General features: G+C 34.9%; 1 protein-coding gene across 3 annotated transcripts in view; it reads right to left on the bottom strand.

Moving 5' to 3' along the window:
• SORCS1 (sortilin related VPS10 domain containing receptor 1) overlaps positions 1–25,064 on the bottom strand; it is a 714,896-nt gene that overhangs the window by 94,944 nt on the left and 594,888 nt on the right. For all 3 annotated transcript variants that reach the window (XM_051981370.1, XM_051981369.1, XM_051981371.1), the window contains exons 11-17: positions 19,587–19,689; positions 19,108–19,184; positions 15,896–15,987; positions 14,005–14,112; positions 12,217–12,334; positions 10,479–10,609; positions 2,444–2,557 (exon numbers count right to left, since the gene is read on the bottom strand). In XM_051981370.1, coding sequence (XP_051837330.1) covers positions 2,444–2,557; positions 10,479–10,609; positions 12,217–12,334; positions 14,005–14,112; positions 15,896–15,987; positions 19,108–19,184; positions 19,587–19,689 — 743 coding nt within the window. The remainder of the gene's footprint in view (positions 1–2,443; positions 2,558–10,478; positions 10,610–12,216; positions 12,335–14,004; positions 14,113–15,895; positions 15,988–19,107; positions 19,185–19,586; positions 19,690–25,064) is intronic.

Here is a 25,064-nt window from a genome sequence, read left to right on the forward strand (position 1 = left end):
ATTGGGCTAAGTCCTTCTAGGTCAGGCCTTGCTATGGGATATCCTATAATAATGAATATAAGGGAAAGAATTGTAGAATCTGATGAGAAGTCCTCCTAATATCTTGTAATTTAGATATAAATTCAGGACCACTTAGTATACTAGCTTATGAATGTACCATGTTTTGAGCATTAGAATATTACCAAAAAGCCATATGTTAAATTGCTATAAATATGATATTAATTAAATCTACAAATATTTGTACACAATTTATTCAGCCATTCTCCAATTGATGGGCATCTACTCAGTTTCCAATTTCTGGCCACTACAAAGAGGGCTACCACAAACAGCCCCAAATTCTTGCACATACAAGTCCCTTTCCCTTCTTTAAGATTTCTTTGGGATATAAGCCCAGTAGTAATACTGCTGGATCAAAGAGTATGCACAAATAAACCTATAATCTTGCACAGGTTCAGGGGACAACTAAGTGGCACAGTGGATAGAGCACTTGCTCTGAAGTCAGGAGGATCTGAGTTTAAATCTGGTCTCAGACACTTAACACTTACTAGCTATGTGACCCTGGGCAAGTCATTTAATCCCAATTGCATCAGCAAATATATATATATATATATATATATATATATATATATATATATATATATTATATATATATATATATAATATATATATATATATATATTTAAATCTTGCACAAGGTCACATAGCTAATAAATATGGCAGCCAAGATTCAAACTGAGGTCCTTTACCACAAATCCAATGCTCTTTTCAAGACAAAGGCTAAAACAACAAATATAATAGACATCACGGAAGAATTTGGATTGAGAGGATGCACTCTTATGTTTGGAGTCCCCTAAATCTTCACTTTTGGTCTTATGTGTACTTGGGAATTCTATCTTAACAAGCTCTGGAATATATCTTTGATCACATTTAAGAATTCTTTGTATAAATAACTTAAGTGAAAATAAAAGTTAGGCAATATTTAACAATAGCAAATGGTGAGCACCAACTATATTCAAAGCTTATGCTTGGCTCTGGTAACTTAGTGGAAAAAAAGAGTGAAGAGAGCTGATAGACAAAGATGATAAGCTCTGATTTCGCTCTATCTCTTTAAGAAGTGTACAAAACAGTAAAAGAAATAAGATATGGATACAAATAACAAATGCAAAGCAAAATGTAATAAATTCCATCGAGAAGGACAAATTGTAATGTAAGCATTCAGAGGGGAAAGATGAAATATTTTTCGTAAATTTATTTAAGTATTTGGAGAGAATTTTCTACTTAAAGAACATGTTGACTGAGATCTTGTGTAAAATAAAGAATTGTTTTATAAAGCAATTAACTGCCTTCTAATTTTTTCCTTAGGGTAATATATATCTGATTTAATCTGGCTTTCTTCTAAAGTAGTTTCTTTAACCTGAATAGTTTTATGTGGGAAGGAACAATTTAGAAACTCAATCACAGGTTTTTCACTGAACATCACATCTCAGATTCAGAAAGGAACTCAGAGTCCATCTTGTTCAGCCTGTAATTTTTTTCCCCTTATTGTCCCCAGCAATGAATCAGTAAATCTTGTTTTTCCAGAACAGGCTTGAAGACCAGTAATGAAAAGAAGTCCACTATCTTCAGAACCAGTCATTTTCTCCCCTGTGCATTCTTTCCTCTGAAGGCTAGATTAACCCTAAACTTTGAAGCTCAAACAGACAGGCAAGCATGTGCATAACATGCAGGGCTATAGATAGGATCATGCACATTGTAAAACTCAAATGTAACTTCTCTCACCATTTTTCTTTATTTTTGCATGACCTAGTCATTGAAAACTGTGATTATCTCATAGCTTTATATTTTTACTTCCCACCTGAGATCTTTTTGCTCATAACTCAGGTAATTGAACTCTGGCTCTCTATGGTGGGCTCAAGATTTCTAGTTTCCTCTGTGACAAAAGCCTTGCTGACTAATGACATTCTTTTTTTTTCTTAATTCAAAAAGTCTCAGCCTGTGCCATGGGGACCTCCAAGTTGACTCAAGGAGGCATGTTTCTGTAATTAGCTATGTGACCTTGAAAAAAATCACCAGGTTTCTCTTATAACTTTGAGGACAGGGGAAAGAGGGACAACTCCCCTCTCCTACCTACTGCATAGGACTGATGGAAGGATAAAATGAGGTAAAAGATTAAGTGATGGTATCAGCAAAGTATTATTTATTACTATGATTACCCAAAGATCACATCATACTTCTTTATATGCAACTGGGATCTGACAATTGTCAGATGAAAGTTGCACTATAAATGCAAAGCATCACTGCATTATTAAAAGGGACAAAGTCAGAAAATTATGTTACACTGAAAAAAGTCTTCAAACACTCTTTGATCAGAAGCTGAGCTTCCAAGCACTGGCTGAACACAGCAAAACTCAGCTTCTCAAGGGCATTCCATTAGTCCACTCACCCTGTACTGTTGAGGTAACTCTGTCCCAGGCTGCAATCCTTGGAGAGGGAGGAAGGATTGAACCAAAATGCTGGCAGGCACTGACCATTGCTGTGTCGCTCATAACCGTAGTCACTGTGAGAGAAAGAGCACATGGAAATACTTTCAGATGCACAACCAAAGAGGTCTTCTTTTATTAAGTCAATTAAAAATTAATTATTCGTTCATCACCTTCTAGCCATTCATTCATTCAACAAATGTAATAACTATGTGGAAAGCTTGGTGCTAAGTTTCAGAGACACATGTTAATAAAAATATGTATACACATCTTTGTCTACCTGTCTCTGTCTCTCTATCTCTGTCCCTCTGACTCTTTGTCACTGTCCTTCTCTCTCTCTATCTCTGTTCCTCTCTGTCTCTATCCCTCTGCCTCTCTCTGTCTCTCTCTCTCTCTCTCTCTCTCTCTCTCTCTCTCTCTCTCTCTTTCTCTCTCTCTCTCTCTCTCTCTCTCTCTCTCTCTCTCTCTCTCTCTCTCTCTCTGTCTCTCCAACAAAAGCTTCCTCTCACCACCTTACACTGAGATAAAAAATCTGTTTCCCTGTAATTTTCACTCAGTGGTTCTAGTTTTTGGTCTTCTGGGTCCAAAGGAAACAAAATCTAATCCATTTTCCACATGATAGAAATGCTTAAAGATAGAATTCCATTTCTGGATTTAATATTCCAAGTCCTTTCATCTAATTCTTCTATAGCATGGTTTTGAGCTCTTTTAGCATCCACATCACTGTCTTTAGAATAAATTTTAGCTTGTCTGAAAAGGAATATGATATGTATATACCAAGATAATGTTAAGAGTAGAAAGCATAGATTACACAAAAGAAGTACATACTTTCTAGGAATTCAAGTAAGGGAGAAATACTTTCTGATTTGAATAGTAATAGAGCAGAAAAGGAGGATTTGAGGTCCAAATGACAATTGTTGAGGCCAGACTTTGTGTTAGCATTGAAAATTGGTAAAATATCAATATATTTATCTTGCATTTCTTTCTTTCTTTCTTTCTTTCTTTCTTTTTTTTTTTTTTTACAAATTTATGTATGTACATTTTGTCTTTCATAATGGAATTTAAGTTCTTTATAGACAAAATCCATTTCACTTGTGTCTCTGAACTCTGCAGTGGCTCTCATAATTCGAGCATTTAGTAAATGCTTTGTGATTATGAAATATATTGATTAAGTAGGAAAGTTGGGTTGAGGACTAAAGAGATATTTTATGCATGTTCTAAACCAAGGCAAGGAGCACTATGATATGTTCTTTAGAGCAGCTAAAATATAACCCTAAGGAATAATATTTGCTTATTATTAATTGAATCAATACTGGATTCAATTACCCAGTAGATTGTTGAAGAAGTAAAAATTATTGCCTCTGACATCCAGTTTATAATCCCATTGAAATGACTAGATATATACATTTTTAAAAATACTTAGATATTATTCTTCAATTTTTTCTTACATACTACCTTTTAATGCACAGCTGATAATGGAACAATTAGAAGAGACTTTAGAAGTTATGTATCTCAATCCTTACCTGAGGTACAACATTTTGTGTAAATATATATGTGTGTGTGTGTGTGTGTGTGTGTGTATACATATACATACACACATATATAGCCATCATCTGTAGAAACAGCACACGAAATTATCTTATCTTTCAAATTAGTTCTTTTCTTCATTTTGTATCAGTCTAATTGTTAGAAAGTTGTTTTTTTTTCCCCTCATATTGAGCTGAAATCAATAACATACTTTCTGCTCTCTTAGAATCATATAAAGTCCCAGATTTGGAAGATAGATTCAGAAGCCATCAAATTCAACTCATAAAAAGTCATTCAAGAAAAAGTTATTCAACCTTGACTTGAAGATGTTTAATGACCAGTGCTAAGCACAGTAACTGACACATAGTAAGTCATTAATAAGTGTTTACTGATGGACTGATTATTGAGAGGTAAAAATAGTACCTTTGGGGGCAGGCCATTTCCTTTTTGAATAGTTCTAATTAGGAAATTTTCCCTTATACTGAAATTAAAACTATCACTGTGCAACTTCTATTCCTTGTGGCTATAGCGTTCAGCCCTCTGGGTCCATGGAAGTCCAATTTTACTTGCACACACACACACAAAAACAAATCTTCAAATAACTGAAGATCATAATGATTACTTCTCTAGGTTTACTAGTCCCAATTCATTCAATTGATTCAATAGGCTATTAGTCTTCATGACTTTTAATCTTGGACATCTTCGTGTCAGGATAATCTTCAACTTTTCAGCAATGTTCTGATTTTTCCTCTCCTTCCCCTCCACCCCCTCCCCCAGATGGCAAGTAGACCAATACATGTTAAATATGTTAAATATAATATATGTATACATATCCATACAGCTATTTTGTTGCACAAGAAGAATCAGACTTTGAAGTAATGTACAATTAACCTGTGAAGGAAATCAAAAATGCAAGTGGACAAAAACAGAGGGATTGGAAATGCTATATAGTGATCACACTAATTTCCCAGAGTTCTTTCGTTGGGTATAGCTGGTTCTATTCATTACTGCACTATTGGAACTGATTTGGTTCATCTCATTGTTGAAGAGGGCCACGTCCATCAGAATTGATCATCATATAGTATTGTTGTTGAAGTATATAATGATTTCCTGGTCCTGCTCTTTTCACTCAGCATCAGTTCATATAAGTCTCTCCAGGCCTTTCTGAAATCATCCTGTTGGTCATTTCTTACAGAACAATAATATTCCATAACATTCATATACTACAATTTATTCAGCCATTCTCCAATTGATGGGCATCCACTCAGTTTCCAGTTTCTAGCCACTACAAAGAGACCTGCCACAAACATTTTTGAACATACAAGTCCCTTTTCCTTCTTTAAGATTTCTTTGGGATATAAGCTCAGTAGTAACATTGCTGGATCAAAAGGTATGCACAATTTGATAACATTTTGAGCATAGTTCCAAATCGCTCTCCAGAATGGCTGGATGTGTTCACAATTCCACCAACAATGTATCAGTGTCCCAGTTTTCCCACATCCCCTCCAACATTTGTCATTATCTTTTCCTGTTATCTTAGCCAATCTGACAGGTGTGTAATGGTATCTCAGAGTTGTCTTAATTTGCATTTCTCTGATCAATAGTGATTTAGAGTACCTTTTCATATGACTACAAATAGTTTCAATTTCTTCATCTAAAAAGTGTCTGTTCATATCCTTTGACTATTTATCAATTGGAGAATGGCTTAATTTCTTATGTATTAGAGTCAATTCTCTACATATTTTGGAAATGAGGCCTTTGTCAGAACCTTTGACTATAAAAATGTTTTCCCATTTTATTGTTTCCCTTCTAATCTTGTCTGCATTAGTTTTTCATCATTTCTTAAGCAATTTCTTTTTACCAGATACAGGGCTTTATGTTGGGGATACCAACATAAAAATTCAAACATTTCTAGACCTCAAGAAACTGGCAGTTTATTGGAGGAGGTTATTTATATAGATAAATCAATTCTCTCTCTCTCTTTATGCATGCATACACACACACACACATCCATATATACATATACACATACATATGTATAGTAATTCCATGGGGGCACTAGCAATCTGAGGATCCAACAGCTCTTGAGGGAGTTGGATTTAAAGATCTAAAAGACACTATGGATTCTAAGAAACAGAATGAGGGTAGGAGGAAGTAGTACATTCTAAACACTGGAGAGAGGGCCAGCTTATGCAAATGGATCTATACAGGTAAGAACAAATATGCCAATTTATCTATATTATAGAGCATGAAGGACAATCATGTGGAATGAGTTTAGAAAAGCAGGATGTAGCCAAATTGTGAAGGATTTTTGATGCCAAATAGTGAAAGTTTCATTTTTCCCCAGAAGCTTAAGTCAATCAGCCAATAAACATTTATTAAGCACCAACAAGGTGCTAGACATTGGGGACACACACAAAAAATTAAAAGATAGTCCCTATCTTCAAGGATTTTCAGTCTAATAAGGGAGACAACAAGCAAATAAATATGTACAAATAAGGAACTGCCAAACTACATTACTTTATTGCAATAGTACAGGTATGAGATGGTAAAAGCCTGATTTAGAGTGATGGCAGTATCAGAGGAAGGGAACACTTTTGAAAAATATTATAAATGTGAAATCAATAGGCCTTGGCCACAGATTGAATATGGGGTTGGGAAAGAATAAGGAATTGAGGATGACACCTAGGGTATGAGCCTTTGGATGAAATTGCCTTTGACTATAATAGGGGAATGAGTGGGTGGCTGGGTTTAGCGTTTTAGGGGATAGTGTTTTGAAAATCTTGAGGTTAAGCTGATTACTAGACATCTAATTTGAAATATCTAAAAGGCAGTTGAAAATGTATGATTAGAGGCCAGAAGAAAAGTTAGGGCAAAATAGATAACCTTCACAATCATCATCATAGAGATGGTAACTGAACTTTGTGGATCTGATGAGATTACTAAGTGAAGCAGAATAAGAAGAAAGCAAAAGAGAAGAAAGCCCAAGACAGAATGCTGTCGCATACATATGGCTAGAAGATGTGATCTGCATGAAGATACAGCAAAGAAAACTGAAAAAAAGAATGATTTAATAGATGAGAAGAGAGCCAGGAAAGTGCGATGTTCTAAAAATCTGCAGAGCGAAGAGTATCAAGGAGAAGATCCCAATCAACAATGTCAAAAGCTGTAAGAGATATATAAATGAAAATTGAGAAAAGGTCAATGGATTTGGAAATTAAGAGATCATTGGCAATTTTGGAAAGAGCTCCACAGGAGTCACTACAAGTCTTTGGGGAGAGACATATACTCTAGAAATATTAATGTAGCAGCTATAGGGAAAAGATATTTGAGAAGTGAGAGACAGACAACAGTATTTTTTCTGCATTGGAAGTAATTGTTCAGTGTATCAAGGAAAAATTGCATATGGCTAATGTTTCCCTTATAACCAGTCATCCAATTCCAATAAACTTGTGATTGAAAGTGCCATCCACATTTAGAGAGAGAACTATGGAGACTGAATGTGGATCAAAACATAGTATTCTCACCCTTTTTGTTGTTGTATATATATTTTTCCATTCTCATTTTTTTTCTCTTTTGATCTAATTTTTCTTGTACAGTATTACAAAGACAGAAATGTATTTAAAAGAACTGCACATGTTTAACCTATATAGGATTGCTTGCTTTCTTGGGGAGGAGGAAAGAGGGAATAAATGAAATTTTGGAATACAAGGCTTTGCAAGGATGAATAATAAAAGGAAAAATAAAATAATATTAAAAATAACAAGCCATCATAATTTTGTTTCAAGAATATGCAAACATAAGGAAGGAGAGAAGAAGGTGGGGAGACACTGTTTCAGTTGGATAAGTAAGCTTCAGTGAATCTTATTCAGCAGGTGTCTTCTCTTCCATATGTAAGTGTGTGTGTGTGTGTGTGTGTGTGTGTGTGTGTGTGTGTGTGTGTGTATTATTTTGTTGTGTTTTGCCTCATCCTGGGAAAGCAGATAGAAAGAGATTTACCATGTTTATCCCAATTAACACACAAGTGTCCATTCCTACCTTGAGAAAATGCTAGAGATATCATAACAGAGTAAGGATGGATAATTTCTGACTAATCATTTGTAGCACAGGTTCAGCTCTTGAGCCTTCCCTGACACAATTTTCTAAAACCACCCTGTTTCCTAAAAACACTTGCTAGTGATAATTGCTCATGTGACAGAGATCACATTTAATGTCACAAAGAAGATTTGAAATTCAATTTTAACTTCTTAAAGATGATGTTATCAAGAAAAACGATGAATTCTCATTAGATATTCTTTGGTGCTCCCAAAAGAGATAGAATCCTGTTCTGGACAAAAGACTAAAACTAAGAGGCCAAGTTCCTTATTTTTGTGATAATCAAGTTTGTCCTATTACACACAGAACAAATATATATATATATATATATATATATATATATATATATATATATGTATGTGTGTGTATGTGTATATATGTGTGTGTGTGTATGTGTATGTGTGTGTGTGTGTGTGTGTGTGTGTGTGTGATTTTTCTTTTTTTTTCTTGAGGTTCAGTGAGATTCAGAGAGGTTAAGCAAATTGCTTTTGTTTGCAAGGCAGTACACAAAAGAAATAGAATCACCTAGCAGGCATCTGAGCGTCTTCTGTGGAAAGTGTAGTTCACTCCAATAATCTCAGTGTGGGGCTGGCGAAAGAAACATTACTATCAATATCTGATTGCTCTCCCAAGACTTCTGGATCTATATACTTAAGCTAAGTCGGTGCCATCTGTATTCATGCCATATGCTTCAAAGTCACTGTAGGAAACTGAAATGGCTTCATGAAGGTTTGGAGCCCTCACCTGAAGAAATGTCCTATGTTAATCATTAATATAAACATTCCATTGATGGGTATGAATGTACTTTTCTCTCCTAGATTCCTCTGCAAGGAAGTTCCAGTATCCCTGCTGACTGAGAATCTGGGAAAGGATGACCTAAAATCATACATGCTTCTTGGTTTTGGGAAGGTGAGACTAGAACACAGATTGCTGCCTGCAAATTGGCCTTCAAAGCAGAGATACAATCACTATACATTAGCATAATTTGGCTCATTGATGTGGCAGAAAATCTGTTCAACCTGGAGTACTATGAGCAATGATACATGTGGTTTGGGGGAGAAGGAGGTAGATGTTCAGCTGAAGAAGCAAATGCCAGACACCTGACATTTGGAATTCTGCACAGACCAGCTGGAGCAAGTACAAGATTCCAAACAGCATGGGCAAAAAGACTTGAAAACAAACTCAATGATTCCAAGAACCCTTCAGCTAGTCTGACTGTCTATAGAAATGCCCATGTTCCTTTCAAGGATTTATTTTACAAATGCTAGCAAGTAAAAGGCAAGTTCATGCCAGTTACCAGGGGAGAGATGACTTTTTATTTCATGACAATAGAACACAGAACCACAAAACCTCAGAAGATGAAAAGGTACCCAAGGAAATCATTCTGTCCAAATTTCTAAAACATTTTTTCCCAATTATTCAATTAGGATAATCCTATCTATCAAGAAAATTAATATATATTTTCTCTACCTACAATTCACTCTTATCTCACTAAGCTAGAATACAAAAGAAAGGTTGGCTGCAGGTGAATTTAGGAGTTGGTGCACAGATTGTCATTATGAATAGAGTCTAGTAGAGTGAGGGAGAAAAGGCAAGAGTAGAAAGATAGAAAGAAGGAAGGCAGAGAAAAAAAGAGCAGCAAAAAGTGAGAGAGATGGAGATGACTACAATAATTATCATTATTTTATAGAGCTTGCTGAAAATTTTGACTATCTTTAGTCAATAAAAGGAAAAAAATCCCCTCAAAAGCTGAAGGGAATAGGAGGTAATTGGAGGTGAATGATCACCAGCTTCATCTTGCAAGGTAAAAATGTTCTTAACAAAGTATCAGAAGTTTCTCTTTGGTTTGGTTTTTGGTGAAGAGCTAATAAATGAATTAAATGTTTTATTCCCTTGAATCCTTCTTACGGAACAGCAAATACAAATATAAGTAGACTAATTTTAAAAAGTAATTTAAACTGATGTTTCACTTAAATTGTACGTTCCTATGCATGCATTTTCAGATGTGTGTGTATGTGTGTATGTGCATGTGTGTGTGTGTGACTAAAAGTGATTGAAAAAAAAAAGACAAAATTCTATTTTAAGGAGAAAGGGATAAAAACACTAAAACTCTGTTCTCTCTACTTTCTTGAAGAGGTTATATAGGTGAAATTGATATTTGCATTCAGGACCTTGCCTTACTCTACATTACATCTTTTTCCCAATAGGTTACATATTGGGGAATGAACTTCATTTCATAGACCTTCAAGCACTGTAAAATGTTAGTGCATCTAACAGATAGACAAATATGGCAAAATGACAATATCATCTTGTATCTTTTCTTCACTCACACAAAATGAACATGCAAAGAAATTGAAAAGGATAGGGAAAGCTCACCAGTCAAAATCAGCCTCTGTACAGACACATGGTTCAGAAGCCATTGCTCCCGCATATTTTCCCTGCATGCATTTCTTCTCTGATTTACGCTTTTTATATATCCTCTTAGCTCCCATAATGCATGCTTCTCCCTAGGAAGGAAAACAAAGATCCTAAAATAATCATGTTACCTACTTTTGATCACAGTACAATTAAGTTCTGACTAGTTCAAATGGACATTTAAAAACTTCAATACAGGATTAAGTTAGAGTTTGTGGTATTGATTTTTAGTTAATAATTTCAATTAATATAGCTAAGTCCTAATTACTACAAATAATAATAATAACTCTGAAGTGTTTGTATTATTTTGAATTCTCATTGTATATTTCCAGTGGGCTGAGAGTCAATTACCATATTTTACATAATTAGAACTTTGAAAAGTGAAATTCAAATATATGCAGCCACTTCAGGGGATTCACTATTTATGCTGAGGAACTTGGCTATATGTGCGAAAGGAATGCAATCTCTAAAGAGAACTTTCAACAAACTGACATAATAGAACAACAAAAATATCCCAAAATATACCTAAAAAGTAGTAAAAACAAAAAAATATATACATATATATGTAAAATATATCATGATATCAAAGCTGAACTGGGATTATGCAGATATGCTTCAGAGAAATATAAGCCCCATCATGTTCCATTATTATATCTCTGACTACATGTCCTCACTTAATAATTTCATATCTTCCTTTATAATGAGAAAACGGTATGTGAAATTCTCAAAAAGAATCTTAAAAACTAAAACAACTCAATGACAATATATGCCAAAGGAAGATACACTAACCATATTGAAATATACCATGATGTCATCTTTTAGTCTCTAAACACAACTGTGACCCAATCATCTTTGAAACTCAATACAGCTATATTATCAAATCTAGCTTCTTAATGACTGGAAATTCATTGAAAAGTATGACTTAATCCATTTCTACTTGCTTTCTTTGGACTAACTTGCTTTATCAGAATCTATAATAGTTATATATAAATAAATCACTTAGATTGTACTTTAGACATATTATATACTGATTCCAAAATACAATAATATTATACTAGGATTCTTTTTAGTCTTTTTGTAAAATCCATAGAATTATATCTACCTATAGAGATTAGAGAAGGGAGGGATCATGTATTATGAGATGAAAAATCAAAGCCAGGACAAGGGTCTTATTAATAAGTCTGTACTTCTTTCACTTAAATTATCTTGGAAGGAATAGAAAGATTTTACATGATAATAAAAAAGTGCTTCTTTGGTTCCATTTATCCAGTTTAATATCATTGTTTTCTTCCTGTTTTTTTGCACTGTTGGATAAAGCTGAAGCTCCCCTCTTCAAACCCCCTCCCATAGCCAAATGACATGCCAAGACAAATTATACTCAGATCTTGGTGCTGAGTTGGTATTTCATTTTTTAGTTGTAAGTCTAAGCCAAGCACATTTGAATTTTATCTCATTATATCTCAGCATAATAAAAACATAAATGACTTCACAACAAGCTATAAAGGCTTAGTTTGTTCACTCCTGTGGAACACAAAAACATATATATGGAAGCATCAGACAGGAAATATGGTTTTGATAACCCCAACTGCACTTCACCACTAGCTGTCAAAAAGAATATATGACTCTGATGACTCTGGGGACTGATGCATCTTTCCCCAACTTTAGGTAAAGCTCTAATCACAGCCCTCTTTGCACTTACCTGGCTATGAAGTTGCCATGGTCTGTAGTCTTCCTCAGCACATCTTCTATCAAATATAGACTTGTAATCTACTTTGACTAGCTGCCATTCAGAACGATGACTGAAGTGTCCAAACACTCTACAAAGCACCGTAATGGGGAACACAGGCATGTTAGAATATCAATATGTTTTGTTTCCCATTGGGTCAATGGTGATTATCAAGTCTAGAATCCTGGTTACTATTCTACTATAATCTCCATACTGAGCACTCTCAGGCAGCTGAAACTCAATTCTCTATTATGTTTGCCACTAACAAACACTAGGTTCTTGCCCCCATAGCCATACTTTAAGGTCATCAGAGAAAAATCCACAATTTAGGCTAGGAATTGCTGATCATGTGTTACCAAAAGGTGAATGATTTTCTGTCTCAGTTTGTGTGCTTTTGCCAAAAAAAAAAAAAAGAAAGAAAGAAAGAAAGAAAGAAAAAGAAAAAGAAAAAAGCCAAAGTTTAAAACAAAGAAAAATTCTATCTATACTTGTCCACACAAAACAAAGTTATTTGTGTGTTGAAAAATTATGTTTTTGGTAAAAAAAAAAATCATAATGAAAATGTCTAAGACAGATTCAACAAATCTAGCTTCATTGTTAAAACTTTTGCCTTGCAGAGATCAATGTATTTTATTATTATTTCATTACATTTCCCTTTCATATTTTCTATTATTTCTACAATTCTACAATTTTCATTTTTATCTTTTGAAAAGTTGAATATATGCTTTTAAATACAGATTCACCTAGGTCATTAATGATATATCTCTCAAATTATTAATTGTGATTTAATGGGTTAAGAAAGACCACAAGAATGTTTCAAACATACTGTTGTTGTTATTAGATATATGTGTGGTTGATTACCAGGATCAAAAGGAAAAAGATTCCATTTTACAAAGGAACTTATTTTCTCATACTCAAAATGGAGTGTATTTACATGTGTTACTGTGGCTACACATTTGTAATTATTGAAAGCTGCAGGATACTAAAATGGTTTGAATTAAAAAAAACATAAATATCTAGGTAATGGTAGAAAAGATTTTAGATAACATGCTTCTTTATTTTGGGGTATGAGCCAAGAGGGAGCTGAATCTGAGATTTCCTCAGCATAAAAACTTCTACTTTATAATAATAGCTGGCATTTATATAGCTCTTTAAAGTTTACAAAATACTTTAAAATATTGTTTCATTTTTCCTCACAATAATACTTTGAATTAGATGGCATTATTATCCCTATTCTACACTTGAGTACACTGAGATAGAGGTTAAGTGACTTTGCCCAATAACTATCTGTTTTGAACTCAAGCCGATCTGACTCCAAGCATAATATTTTATTCTTCGTACCACCTAAACAGAAACTCTTAACAGAAACTTGTCTCTTAAACAGAAACTTGTATCAATAAAAGTTGGCATCTCGTGTGTAAATCAAATTTTTAGTTGCCTATATCATTGAGATTAAATTATTTGTCTGTGATTACAATGCTCATATGTATCAAGAGGCAATGTTTGTGTCTAGGGCTTCTTGGCTCAAAGGTTGGCCCTCTGACATTCTTAATGTTATTCTTTTTTTTAATTACCAGAAACAAATGGTAATGGAAATGGTTAACTTCTATCTGGACACATTGGCTCTCCTCACTATGTAACATAGAATCACTTCCATTGACTTTGCACGTAAAACCAAATTTCTAAACATCTGGCAAAAACTAAGTAACTATCTTGGGTGAGGATGAAAAATACAGTAACTCTTTACAGAATCATACTTACGTCATAATCAAGGTCTCTTCCCCAGGCTCACCCAGAACTCCATCCACAAAAAGAGGGATGGAAGTGAAACTGTATTTACTCCATGATCTCCCTTCATCAAAACTTAGCCTAATGGCAAAAAATATATAGATAGGCATAATTAAGTTAATTAATTAAGGGCCACCAACCCCCCCCCACACACACACACACAAAGGGGATGAATAAGGTATTTTTTTTAAGTCAAAGGGACATAGCAAACAGATACTCAGAAAAATCAAATTATGCTTAATTTCATCTAAAGAGATAGGCATAAAAGACAGCTTATCTAAGAAAACCCAGTACATTAGACAGTTTCTAGTAGGAAAAAAAATAGTGGCTGACAAGGAATAAGACATTTTAAAAAAGAAATACTCTGGCAGTCATATTCATAAAATTTTAGACCTCAGTGAAATGTTCTCTACAATTCCACTACAACTCAAATAAAGGCATACCAAATACTTAGGAAAATTTAGAGAAATTTCATCTAAGGAAGCAGAAATATTATTACTTACAGGGATATCTTTCAATCAAAAGCAAATCTCTTAAATATCATAGCTAACTTTATTAACTGCATATGATAAAGTTCTGATTTCCAAGTGGAAATCTTTAAGCCAGACAAACACTCTTCTTCTTCTTTTGAATTGTCCCACCATATTGTGTCTCTCATTTTATTATCATATTATGTTTTATGTGTGTTTCTATGCCTTGATACCTCTGCTAATTTGTAAACTCTTTGAGAGTGAGGTTCTAGTCTTAATCACTTCCATCAATACATAAAACCATGTCTTGCACATAACAGGTGCTTAGTACATATTTTTGAATGAATGCTCATGATGACCATCTTCATTTTAACGTAATTGAAGTTCTTATCTTGTCTTGGTTGGGTTTTGTACTTGTGGGTATGACTATATTAAAAAGGTTACAATCTCAAGGATACCCTGAGAGTATGGAGAGAAAATAATGGCTTGTTAACATCCTTTTACCCATAGCCTGTAGTTCACCAACCACCAGGCCACATTTCCTGCAGCCTTTTTTCCCCCTCCTGCTGCATGTGCCTGAGAACCAAGTCTTTTCTCAGCAAGGGGGCTGCTATTGCTGCATTCTGTTCCCCAACTGAAAACACAAGACTCCATTTGTGACCTTTAAATAATTCATCACCACAGCAACTCATAGTGGTATTGCTAACAGGATTATGACTTGAACAGAGGCAGAACAGCTGAGATTCTCTTTTGTGAAAGCAGGTAAAAAAACATAAGAAATCCTGGGGCTCTAAACCTGTCCCTTACACATGTGCAGACTCAATGACATCGCATTTGGCCTAAAATATAAATCATAACCCAGGGGGTAAAGCAAAACTGCTCAGACAAGAGGAATAGAGACATTAAGAACCTAGGATTAGGTAATAAACTTGTATAGAACAGTGATAAGACATATAGACAAGTCACTGAGAATTGTTGCAATTCTAGCTAGTTTCATTTCAGAAAACTGTATGTTAACTACAAGGAGTTAAAACAGCTCAAAAAAACATATCTGGGATCTTCATTGGTATATCCTTTCACCCATAATTATGTGGGAGTGGGAAATGAATTGTCATATCTGAAAACCATAATTCATTTTTTTTACCCCAAGGACAGCCTTTTTTTTTCTTTCTTTTTCTTTTCTTTTCTTTTCTTTCTTTCTTTTTTTTTTTTTTTTTGTGAAACTGCATTCAACAGTCTCACTTTAACAGAATGAGGGTGTAAATTATGTTCTGATGGATTCTGGCATTTTACTACAAACACTGGCACAATCTGTCTGCTGATAGCAAGACTCTGAGATGGGATTTTGCAACTCAAAATGATCAGCATTGTATCACAGCAGGCAGCACCATTACCAGAGATGTCGGATCGGCAGAGATGTGTGTTTCATAGCAACCAAAACCCCACCTTGATCCAGGTACAGAACACTATGCTCTTCTTCAAAGATCTAAAAAAAAAAAAAAAAAAAAAAAAAAAAAAAGAAAGAAAGAAAGAAAGAGAAAGAGAGAGAGAGACAAAGCAAGGGAGAGAGAGAAAGAGAGAGAGAGAACAAAACAAACTGATATATCCAGTTTATCCAGTTATCAAAGATTAAATGCAGAGAAGACTCCAATCAATGAGTCAACATGATTTTATAGAGATAATTCTCCCCTACACCTTCAAATTTTAGGAAATGTATAAAGACACAGAATGTACATTTTTTTAAGTTGCAAAGGATTATAGGGATTATGTGTTATTTAAGTTCACCATTTTCCAGGATACTAATCAGATAAAGGTATAGTTTATGGGGAAGAGATTTAGATTAAAAGTCAGACAACAAAATTCAAATTTTGTCTCTGCCACTTACTACCTATATGACCTTGGAAAATGAATTAAAAAACAAACAAACTTTATTAAGTGCTTACTATGGGCCAAGAATGGTACTAATAAGGGATCTAAATATGAGGGTACTTGCTCTCAAGGAACTTATATTGCAATAGGGAAAGACAACTATCAGAAAATTAAAGTTGAAAAGTCTAAAGGGACTGGCTAAGAGTACAAGTACAGGTTTGAATGAAAACTGGCTGAGAAAGGGAGTGATAGCTTGGTTCTGAGTAAGATAAGGTAAAAGGTTTCAAATTAGGGGAAGATAACTTCACATCTCTGGACCTCAGTTCCTCATCCATAGAATAAAGGGGTTAGTTTAACTATCACATATTTAACTTCCTAACTTGTTCAAAGCCACACAGCTTAGTTAACTCACAGAGACTCTTTCATTAATCTCACTCTTATGTTCCTATACACATCTATGTTATTAGTCTTTAAATTCAACCACTTTCTTATTTTTGAAATACCTTCCTTTTCTCTTAGCCCCAGGTAGCACAATTTTGTACCTATAAATGGTCTGGATGCAAAAGCTAGCAGAGAAAGTCTAAAGCAGGTCACCCTCAGCAGGAAATACAATGCAAAGTATTCTCACTGTTGAGTGCACTCACCTGCATGTTAGATTTCAATTTATGATGCTAGTTATTGTATGATAATTAAACGTCAGTGGGTTATTAAAACATATTTATTGAAGTGTAACAACCACGCATTAGACACATATCTTGTTATGATTGCTAAACCTCATTAAGTGCCTGTTTTATAAGCAATGGATACCTAATTTACATTCAGCAGACAGACAGGAGGCATTTGAGCTAAACACACTGGTTTAAAGAGATTCCATTTCTACTTTTCCTGACATATGCACTCTGATGGTTATTACTCTGTCTTGTGCACATGAGATTTAAACATCTCAGAACACCACCTGTATAATGGCTATTTCTTTATGCTGCAATTCTTACAATGTTCTGTCTTCAAGGCAGAAGGAATTTATGGAAGTAACTCAGAGCAAGGCTTATAATCAGACCCTTCAGGCTTCAGGCTCCATGAACAACAAAGTCATTAGATTTTCGACTTTGCTTTATGAGAAAATTTCATTCTGATTTAATTTGGTTTCATTGTCACTTACAGATTTTAGTCTTAATAAAATCCAAACTAAGTTAACAAATGAATACTAAATAAAACTGACTGGGATTATTATATTTATTATTGGCTTTCTAAGATTTTATGAAAATTCAACTCTGATGCCTTGTTTTCAATTGAAGGGAAGTCTAGATTCTCAAAAATTATTATTCCAAAAGTTTACCAACCTAGAAGGCTTCAGATAAAAGCTAGATAATGACTTGCTGCATGTCTATTGTCTATAGATCAGCATTACTACATCAGACACAAATATTATTATCAATGAATCAAAAACATTTATTGTGCCTACGTTGTGCCAGGAACTGTTCTAAGTAACTGTGAATACAAAACTAAAAATAAAACAGTATCAAGGAGCTTCAAATAAGATCTCTGGATACCAGGTAACAGATTTATATGAATTTGTTTTAATTTTTAGTGGAAAACATTCCAAATTTTTTAACTGAGTTTTCCTGATCTTACTCAGGCTAGTAGTATAGGAGCTACCTATGGACTTGATCTCAAGACTGATGGGTATGGAATCTTTAACCCATTCTATTTTTTCCACCTGAATCATTTTAATCACCTTTATGTAACCTATTGGCCTTCTACTCCTAGGGGTTCAATATGTTGGTGCCAGACTCTTTTCAGACACCTGAATCAGTTTTATCCTTAACGTAGCTCATATTTCCCAAATTCAAATGATACACCAATGTCAGCTTTGCAACAATAAGCATTATAGTAATGTTGTTCTTTTCTAAATTATAATTATTCTCTGGGATAGGGTTTCTTGCGGAACTTCTGGAGGCAGCCTTCGTTTCAGTTCAAAGTAATAATCTCCTGCAGCCAGGAGTTAAAATCCAGTCCTTTATTGTCTCTTCCAAAATAGCCTGGTTAGCTTTCTTAGACCCTATCTCTCTCCTTGGTTCTAAGAGCTCTTGCCGCTAGTCTTTTGCCTCTGCCAGCTTCAGCCTCTCACTCTCTCTGAATCCCAGCTTCTCAATCTCCTCAACTGACTCCTGGCTGAGGCTTCAAGAGCTTCTTATATATGATCTCTTAAAGGTGAGAACTCAAAGGTTGACTCTTCCTCCAAGAGAGTGGGATTGTGGGTTCCTGACTTGTAAATCTCCCGACCTGTGACTCTCCCAAATGAATCCTGACTTCTGAATCTCCAAAGCTAATGTGTGAACTAATGTGTGAACTCTTAAAGGTGTGAACCTAAGTACATAAGCATTGTTTCTATCAATTCCAGTGAGTTAGCACCTTGTTTCAAGTTCTGACTCATAATAGTCTATACCATTATTCCTTGTTGCTGAAAGTTATTTATGGAAAAAAAATCACATACTAAGAGGCTGAGGGTAAATGTAGTCAAAATTGGTGTGATTCATGCTTCCATTTATGAATCTATAGCATTTTAAAAATCCTAATGTGTTATTTTGAGACCATAAATTCTCTTTTGCAAAGTTGTGTAAAAAAGGAAACATTTAAACACACATGTATAGGTGTTGCAGAATAATTTCCTACAAGTGGGACTCAGTGGAAGCTGTATAGCTCTTTACACCATAGAGATCTGCCATGAGTCATTTACCTGTCTCCATGTATTCCCAGCATCTGAAGACACAAACATACTGATATCATTCTCAGACAGTTCAGATCCAATGTTACCTGAAAACAGAATACACCCTTAGAAGAGGGGATATTTTATAAAAGAGTTGCCTGAGCCTTGTGTATTAAAACATTAGAATCTCTAACATTATTTCAGAGTGAAAATATATAGGTAAGTAGAGATATTCAGTATTATGTATTCAGTTGAAATGAAGCAATCTCACTTAGCACTCAGTAGCTGTGTGACCATGGGCACTCCTCCTCCTCCTCCTCCTCCTCCTCCTCCTCCTCCTCCTACTACTACTAATAATAATAATGATAATGACAATTATTAATTAAAAGAAAATTAAACAATCTGACTTTTCTCCTCTCCAGTTTGCTAATCAAAAATCAAAGAGAGATACATTCTTTCTTGAAAAGTATTCTTCACAACAGGAAGAAAATCAAGAGAAATTCTCTTACCAGAAGCCACTATGATGCTTGGAGCTGTGTCACGGCTGGCAATATTTCCAGAAGTATACGGGTTGTCTGAGACCTTTAAATGAAGATGCAGGGAACAATATGGCTGTAGAAAGAAGAACAAAGACATCACACACACAAAAGGATTTAAAGAGTTCACTGAAAATCTGTATTTGTAGTAGTGGTCAAATCCTGTATTAAGTTCCAACTTAATAACAATATCCATCTCAATGCTATTTAATTGATAAGTTGACTTTGAGAGACAATGTTGAACTTTTGATTATTCGGATGGGCATAAAATTGCTTGTTAAAAGGCTCAAATTTAATTAAAACAAGTTTTTAAAATTCAATCAACATAGTACTGGGATAGTATTACAGCTAGTATTATTCAATATAGAAGCTATCTTAATAAAGAGGTGACACTCTTAGTAACAATTTCAATGAAATTTTAAGCAACCTTTACCAATCTCTTCCAAAAAGTCTTAATCATGTCTCTTGATTAAAATATCAGCAGTTTTCCAAAAAAGTACAATAAATCTCATAGGGATTTATATAAAGAGTGCTTTGCTACTAAGTTGTTAAAAATAAAAGTTTATGTTTGAAAGTCCCATTCCTTTTCTTCCATCAGGATGATTACTTTCTAATCTTATCAGCTTGGGTTTTTGGAATCACCACTGTAGCTCCATTATTACTTTTATTCTGCTCTGTTGGAGTTACAGCCAGGAAAAATTCAGAGAGCGGCAGAGATACAATGATTAAATTTATATGGGATAGGATAAATGACAGAATAAAAATGAATGTGAGGAAAAGAAAAAATAAAAAGGCAAAGGAGGTGAAATGAGGCACTGAATTAAAGTAGTGCCCACTACCAGCTATAGGCTTCCTTCTGCCTGAAAGTTTCCTATTCAATTTAAAAAGAAAAAAAAATATTTTTCATTTATTGCATTCTACCAAAATTACAAAGGCCAGAATGTTAAGTAAGACATAATAAATGAGGCTTTCCCATAAGTTGCTACATTAGGGAAGTAGTACATTATGAGATAGAGGTATTTTCTCCTCAGAAGGTCATGCTTTCTCTTCATAGTGATTACTTTCTTAAGTCTTGCCTCATGTTATATTTTCCTGGCCAAAGATTCTTCAGGGCATCCCACTCAAGATTCTAATCCTATAGTATCCTTCTCTCAGTGCCTTTCTCCCTAATACACATAAATGTAAAGGTTGGGCATTCTGAAAGATAGATGTTCCATCTATCATTATGGATGAAACTGTGGTCAAATTTTCCATTCTGTCATTATCATGGTGTTCTTGAAAATGTTACTGTACTGCTATTTAACTATTGTGGCTGTTCTGTTTTTAATTGTGATTATTATGAAATTGAAAATAGAAACAAACATGAATATGTATACAAGGAATGGAAAACTATAATTGTATTTGTATCTAAGTTTTTACAAACATATTGGCTTTTTAAATGTCTATAATATATTTAACATGTTACATTCAAAAATATCTTGCCTCTCTGTTTCTTCTCTGAATTTCATTTAACTTGTGTGTCTATGTATGAGATTTTTGTTTTTTTCTCTGGTGAGAGTTTAATTTTGGGAGGGTAGAAATCACCCAGCTCATTTCTTAATGAGAATGCCAAATATGGGAAGAAGGATCAAGAATTTTATAAAAACTTTTTGAATTAATGTGAGATATTTTAAAATACAATTATATATGTATATTATATATATATATATATTTATGTGTGTATGTATGTTTGTATGTGTACACACACACACACACACATACACACACACACACATAAATCCACATATCTATTTACCTATCTATCTAGCAAAGGAGTTGTTGTTGTTCAGTTGTTTAGTCATGTCCAACTCTTCATAGTGCTGTGTACCATCCCATGCTTGGAGATTTCTTGACAAAAATACTAGAGGGGTTTGCCATTTCCTTCTCCAGTGGATTAAGGCAAACAGTTAAGTGACTTGTCCAGTCTTACATAGCTAGTAAAATGTATGAGACTACATTTGATCTCAGATCCTCTTGATTTCAGACGAAGCACTCTATCCTCCGAGCCATCTATTTGCCTCTGTATGTGTATGTTTAATAGCACACTCATATAAACACATACATATATAGATAAACTTACTTTGTATATGTGTGTATACATACTGTACACATGTATGTATGTGTATATATGACATATATATTTCATTCATTCATTCATTTATCACTTTGACTTTCAACTCCAAACAATCTTGGGTCTAAATGCTATTCATAGAGTTGAGATCTCTGTACTCCTCCCCAGAAGTTAATAGTATGAAGCACAATCATAGATTGATGTTGCATGAAGGCTGGGACATATATGACATATCGTACTGAGAATGCAAAAACAGACATCTCCCACTGAAGAGGTGCTTTCATTAGAATTTCCAGGCCACTCCTGTTCTGTGGAACCAGAATGCAGCTCAATCACATGAAATCCCCACAGGTCTATGGAATTGGATCCAGGTCATTGTACTGATGTGCAAACTAGGAATGTCATTAAAAGGAAGCAGACCTTCCTCATGCCTGCTACGAGGCGTGGTTGCCATGGCTTTTGGCTGTCTGGATCTGCTATTGTGAGAGACACCGACGCCAGCTCGAGCAGAAACATCATAAATGATCTTTGTGGTGCTCTTTCCTCTGTACTCTCATTTGTGGTCCTGGATTGCCCCCAGCTGGTATAAGGAGAATGTTCGGTGACTTTTCTTTTTCCCCACTGCATCAAAGTACAGAGGCTACATAAATATGTGAGAAATCATCTTCCAATCCTGAATGCTGATCTGAAAAGGAAGACCAACTAAAATTCAATGATTTGTCAGTCTTCCTTTTCAAGTGAGTATGTATATTGGTCAAGGATTGGATTTTGATGTAGTAGAAATCTCCAGTGACAACTGCCTTCAACAACATGGATAACAATCCAATAATTAAAACTCTAAGCTATTTAATCAGATTAGTTAAGGGACTTGTATATGGTTATACAGTTAGTAAGTATTAGAGGCAGGATTTGAATCCTATTGTTCCAGAATTCAAGTCTAGTATTATACTATATCACACATAGCACACTTGTCCATGGAAGCAAGTGTTATTTTGTCTGTTGAGAAAAATCTCCAGAAGAAGACAGAAATTCAATTCCTATCAAGATGATTGTTAGAGAATTTGTGTATGTTTTTCACTCTTCCCTATAAGAACATAAAAAATATTAATCACATAATACTTTCAGAAACTGATTTAGTAAAGAAGCTACATTACTAATCTTACATAATAGCCCATACAACTGGCCCCTCACACCCACCCCATCACTGTGATCAGTGATGTCTAAGAGGTATTTCTGCATTACCAAGTAGCTAAAAAATCAAATATTGAACATCCACTGTGTATGTAGACCTTTGCTAGTCAGAGGGTCAAAGTCTGTTGCATCTGGAGGAGCCTTAAAAATTACCTAGTCTTACTATTCAATCCCAGAAATTAAAAATTACCTAGTCTTACTATTCAGACCAGGAAATTAAAAATTGCCTAGTCTTAGTATTCAGATCAGGAAACTGGGGTTCACACATGGGGTTCCAAGATTGTATGGATTGTTAGTGTTGAAATTCAGATCTATAAATGTCCTTCTCAAATTCTTTCTTTAAATTGCCTTTATTTTAATTCAGGCAGAGATCCAAAGAAATTGAAGATGTGGACCCTGCCCACTAAAGATATAGAAGAACCTCTAACCTGGAATCATAATTTTCAGGTATTATCCCCCTAGTATCAGAGTGTCCCTACAATCAGGAGGATTTAGGGCTGGTATTCCATTTGCTAATAATAGGTTTGAAGTAAGGAATAGGTATAGATTTACCATACTTGTAAACCTTATGATCACAGGGCAACAGGTATTGTGAAAAATAGAATGTACCCCTAACTGGGCCAGATAAGGTTTCAAATACAAAATCTAAGCATCAATAGCAAAACAAGGAGGGAAGCTCATAGCTAATGAGGCATAAATTACTTATAGTCACCTCTAAACACTAATTTGTACTGGGGGATAAGAAGGAAAGGAAGGGGAGGGATTGAGATACTCAATGGAGGTTTGCCCTAGTGCATTCAATTTTCTAGTGCTAGCCCTTTCAAGGAACTAGTGACTATATTTACAGAAAAAAATGGGGCTTCCCTTTATTAAGTGCTGTATTTTCCCTAGGGACCAAGAATTTGTAATGAGTTCAGCTGGTCCCACATGCTGCCCCTCAGGAGCCCATTCCCAACTTTTTGGAAGGTAGTGAACCCTGCCCTAGTAATACTCCTGTCTAATTACAAAAAGCAGTCTGTGGAGGAAAGAATTCCTGCTGAGCCCTCTAGGTAATCAGTCTAAAAAGTCTTAAAATATAGTCCCAAATTATCCTGGATGTCTTATTTCTATAGAATGCATTTTACAAGGAACTTTCCATTTGGTGCTGTAATTCTGAACTTGTTCCATATTTGAGGCAGCCCTGCTGGAAAATCTCTTTTCTAATCACTCGGCTGGGCTGGCAGTGACACTGTCACTCTCCAAGTACTCACAATCTCAAATCGCTTTTTATCTCCTTGCTGCCAGCCACCAGCTCCTGGGCCCAAAGTAGGTTGTTAACACTCTGAATCTCCTGGAGCTCAAAGATTTCCGATCCTATTTTCTGTCTTTGGCAGATTTTTGCAAAGTGATTTTAGTCTACAGCCCAACTCACCACCCCCTCCTTCCCTGGCTTTTCCAAAGCCTGCTGTGAAACAAATTTAAGGCAGGCAAACCACTAGGTTAATGGGAGGAAGGAGGAGAAAGGCTCCTGGGAACTGTTTATCTTAGTCAATTTAATTAATCTTTTATCCAGTCTTAATGACCCTAACAATTATTTTTGAACTTCAAGGTCAATTTAAGATCAGGAGCTCAGATTCAGCACACTCTGGTTAGATTAAGAGTTTTGTATTTGGATCTTTCTCTTTAGCAAAACTTCTTCCTTCCAATAATAATCAGTCATCGAATAAGTATTGATCCCCCAATATGTCAACTGCATTATGTGCTAATACATCTCTGGTCTTATGTCTTACTCCAAAATGGCTAATCAGGGTCCTATATATAACATAAGACATAATATGTTGGCGTACATAGACATTACATCCATGAATATAGAGCAACAAAGCTCACACTGTGGTCAATTATATATGTCTTTGGCAATTGTTTTCCATAATTCATCCTGGGAATGAAAGACCATAGTGATGATCAAGATGTGCCAATGAAATATTTGCTGGCTTTTAATTTGAGCTAGCACAGAATGGCTATCAGGGAAGGCACTGAGAGCTGCCAACAACTCTATCCTTCCCTTGGGACAACACACTCACAGCAAGGCATGAATAGGGTTCATCATCATCACTATCCCAGTAATTCTGATGAAGACTGAGTGAGAGTCTTCCTTTGGGATGCAATGACAT

The sequence above is a fragment of the Antechinus flavipes genome, chromosome 2 (genome assembly GCF_016432865.1).
Source record: "Antechinus flavipes isolate AdamAnt ecotype Samford, QLD, Australia chromosome 2, AdamAnt_v2, whole genome shotgun sequence".
Lineage (NCBI taxonomy): Eukaryota > Metazoa > Chordata > Mammalia > Dasyuromorphia > Dasyuridae > Antechinus > Antechinus flavipes.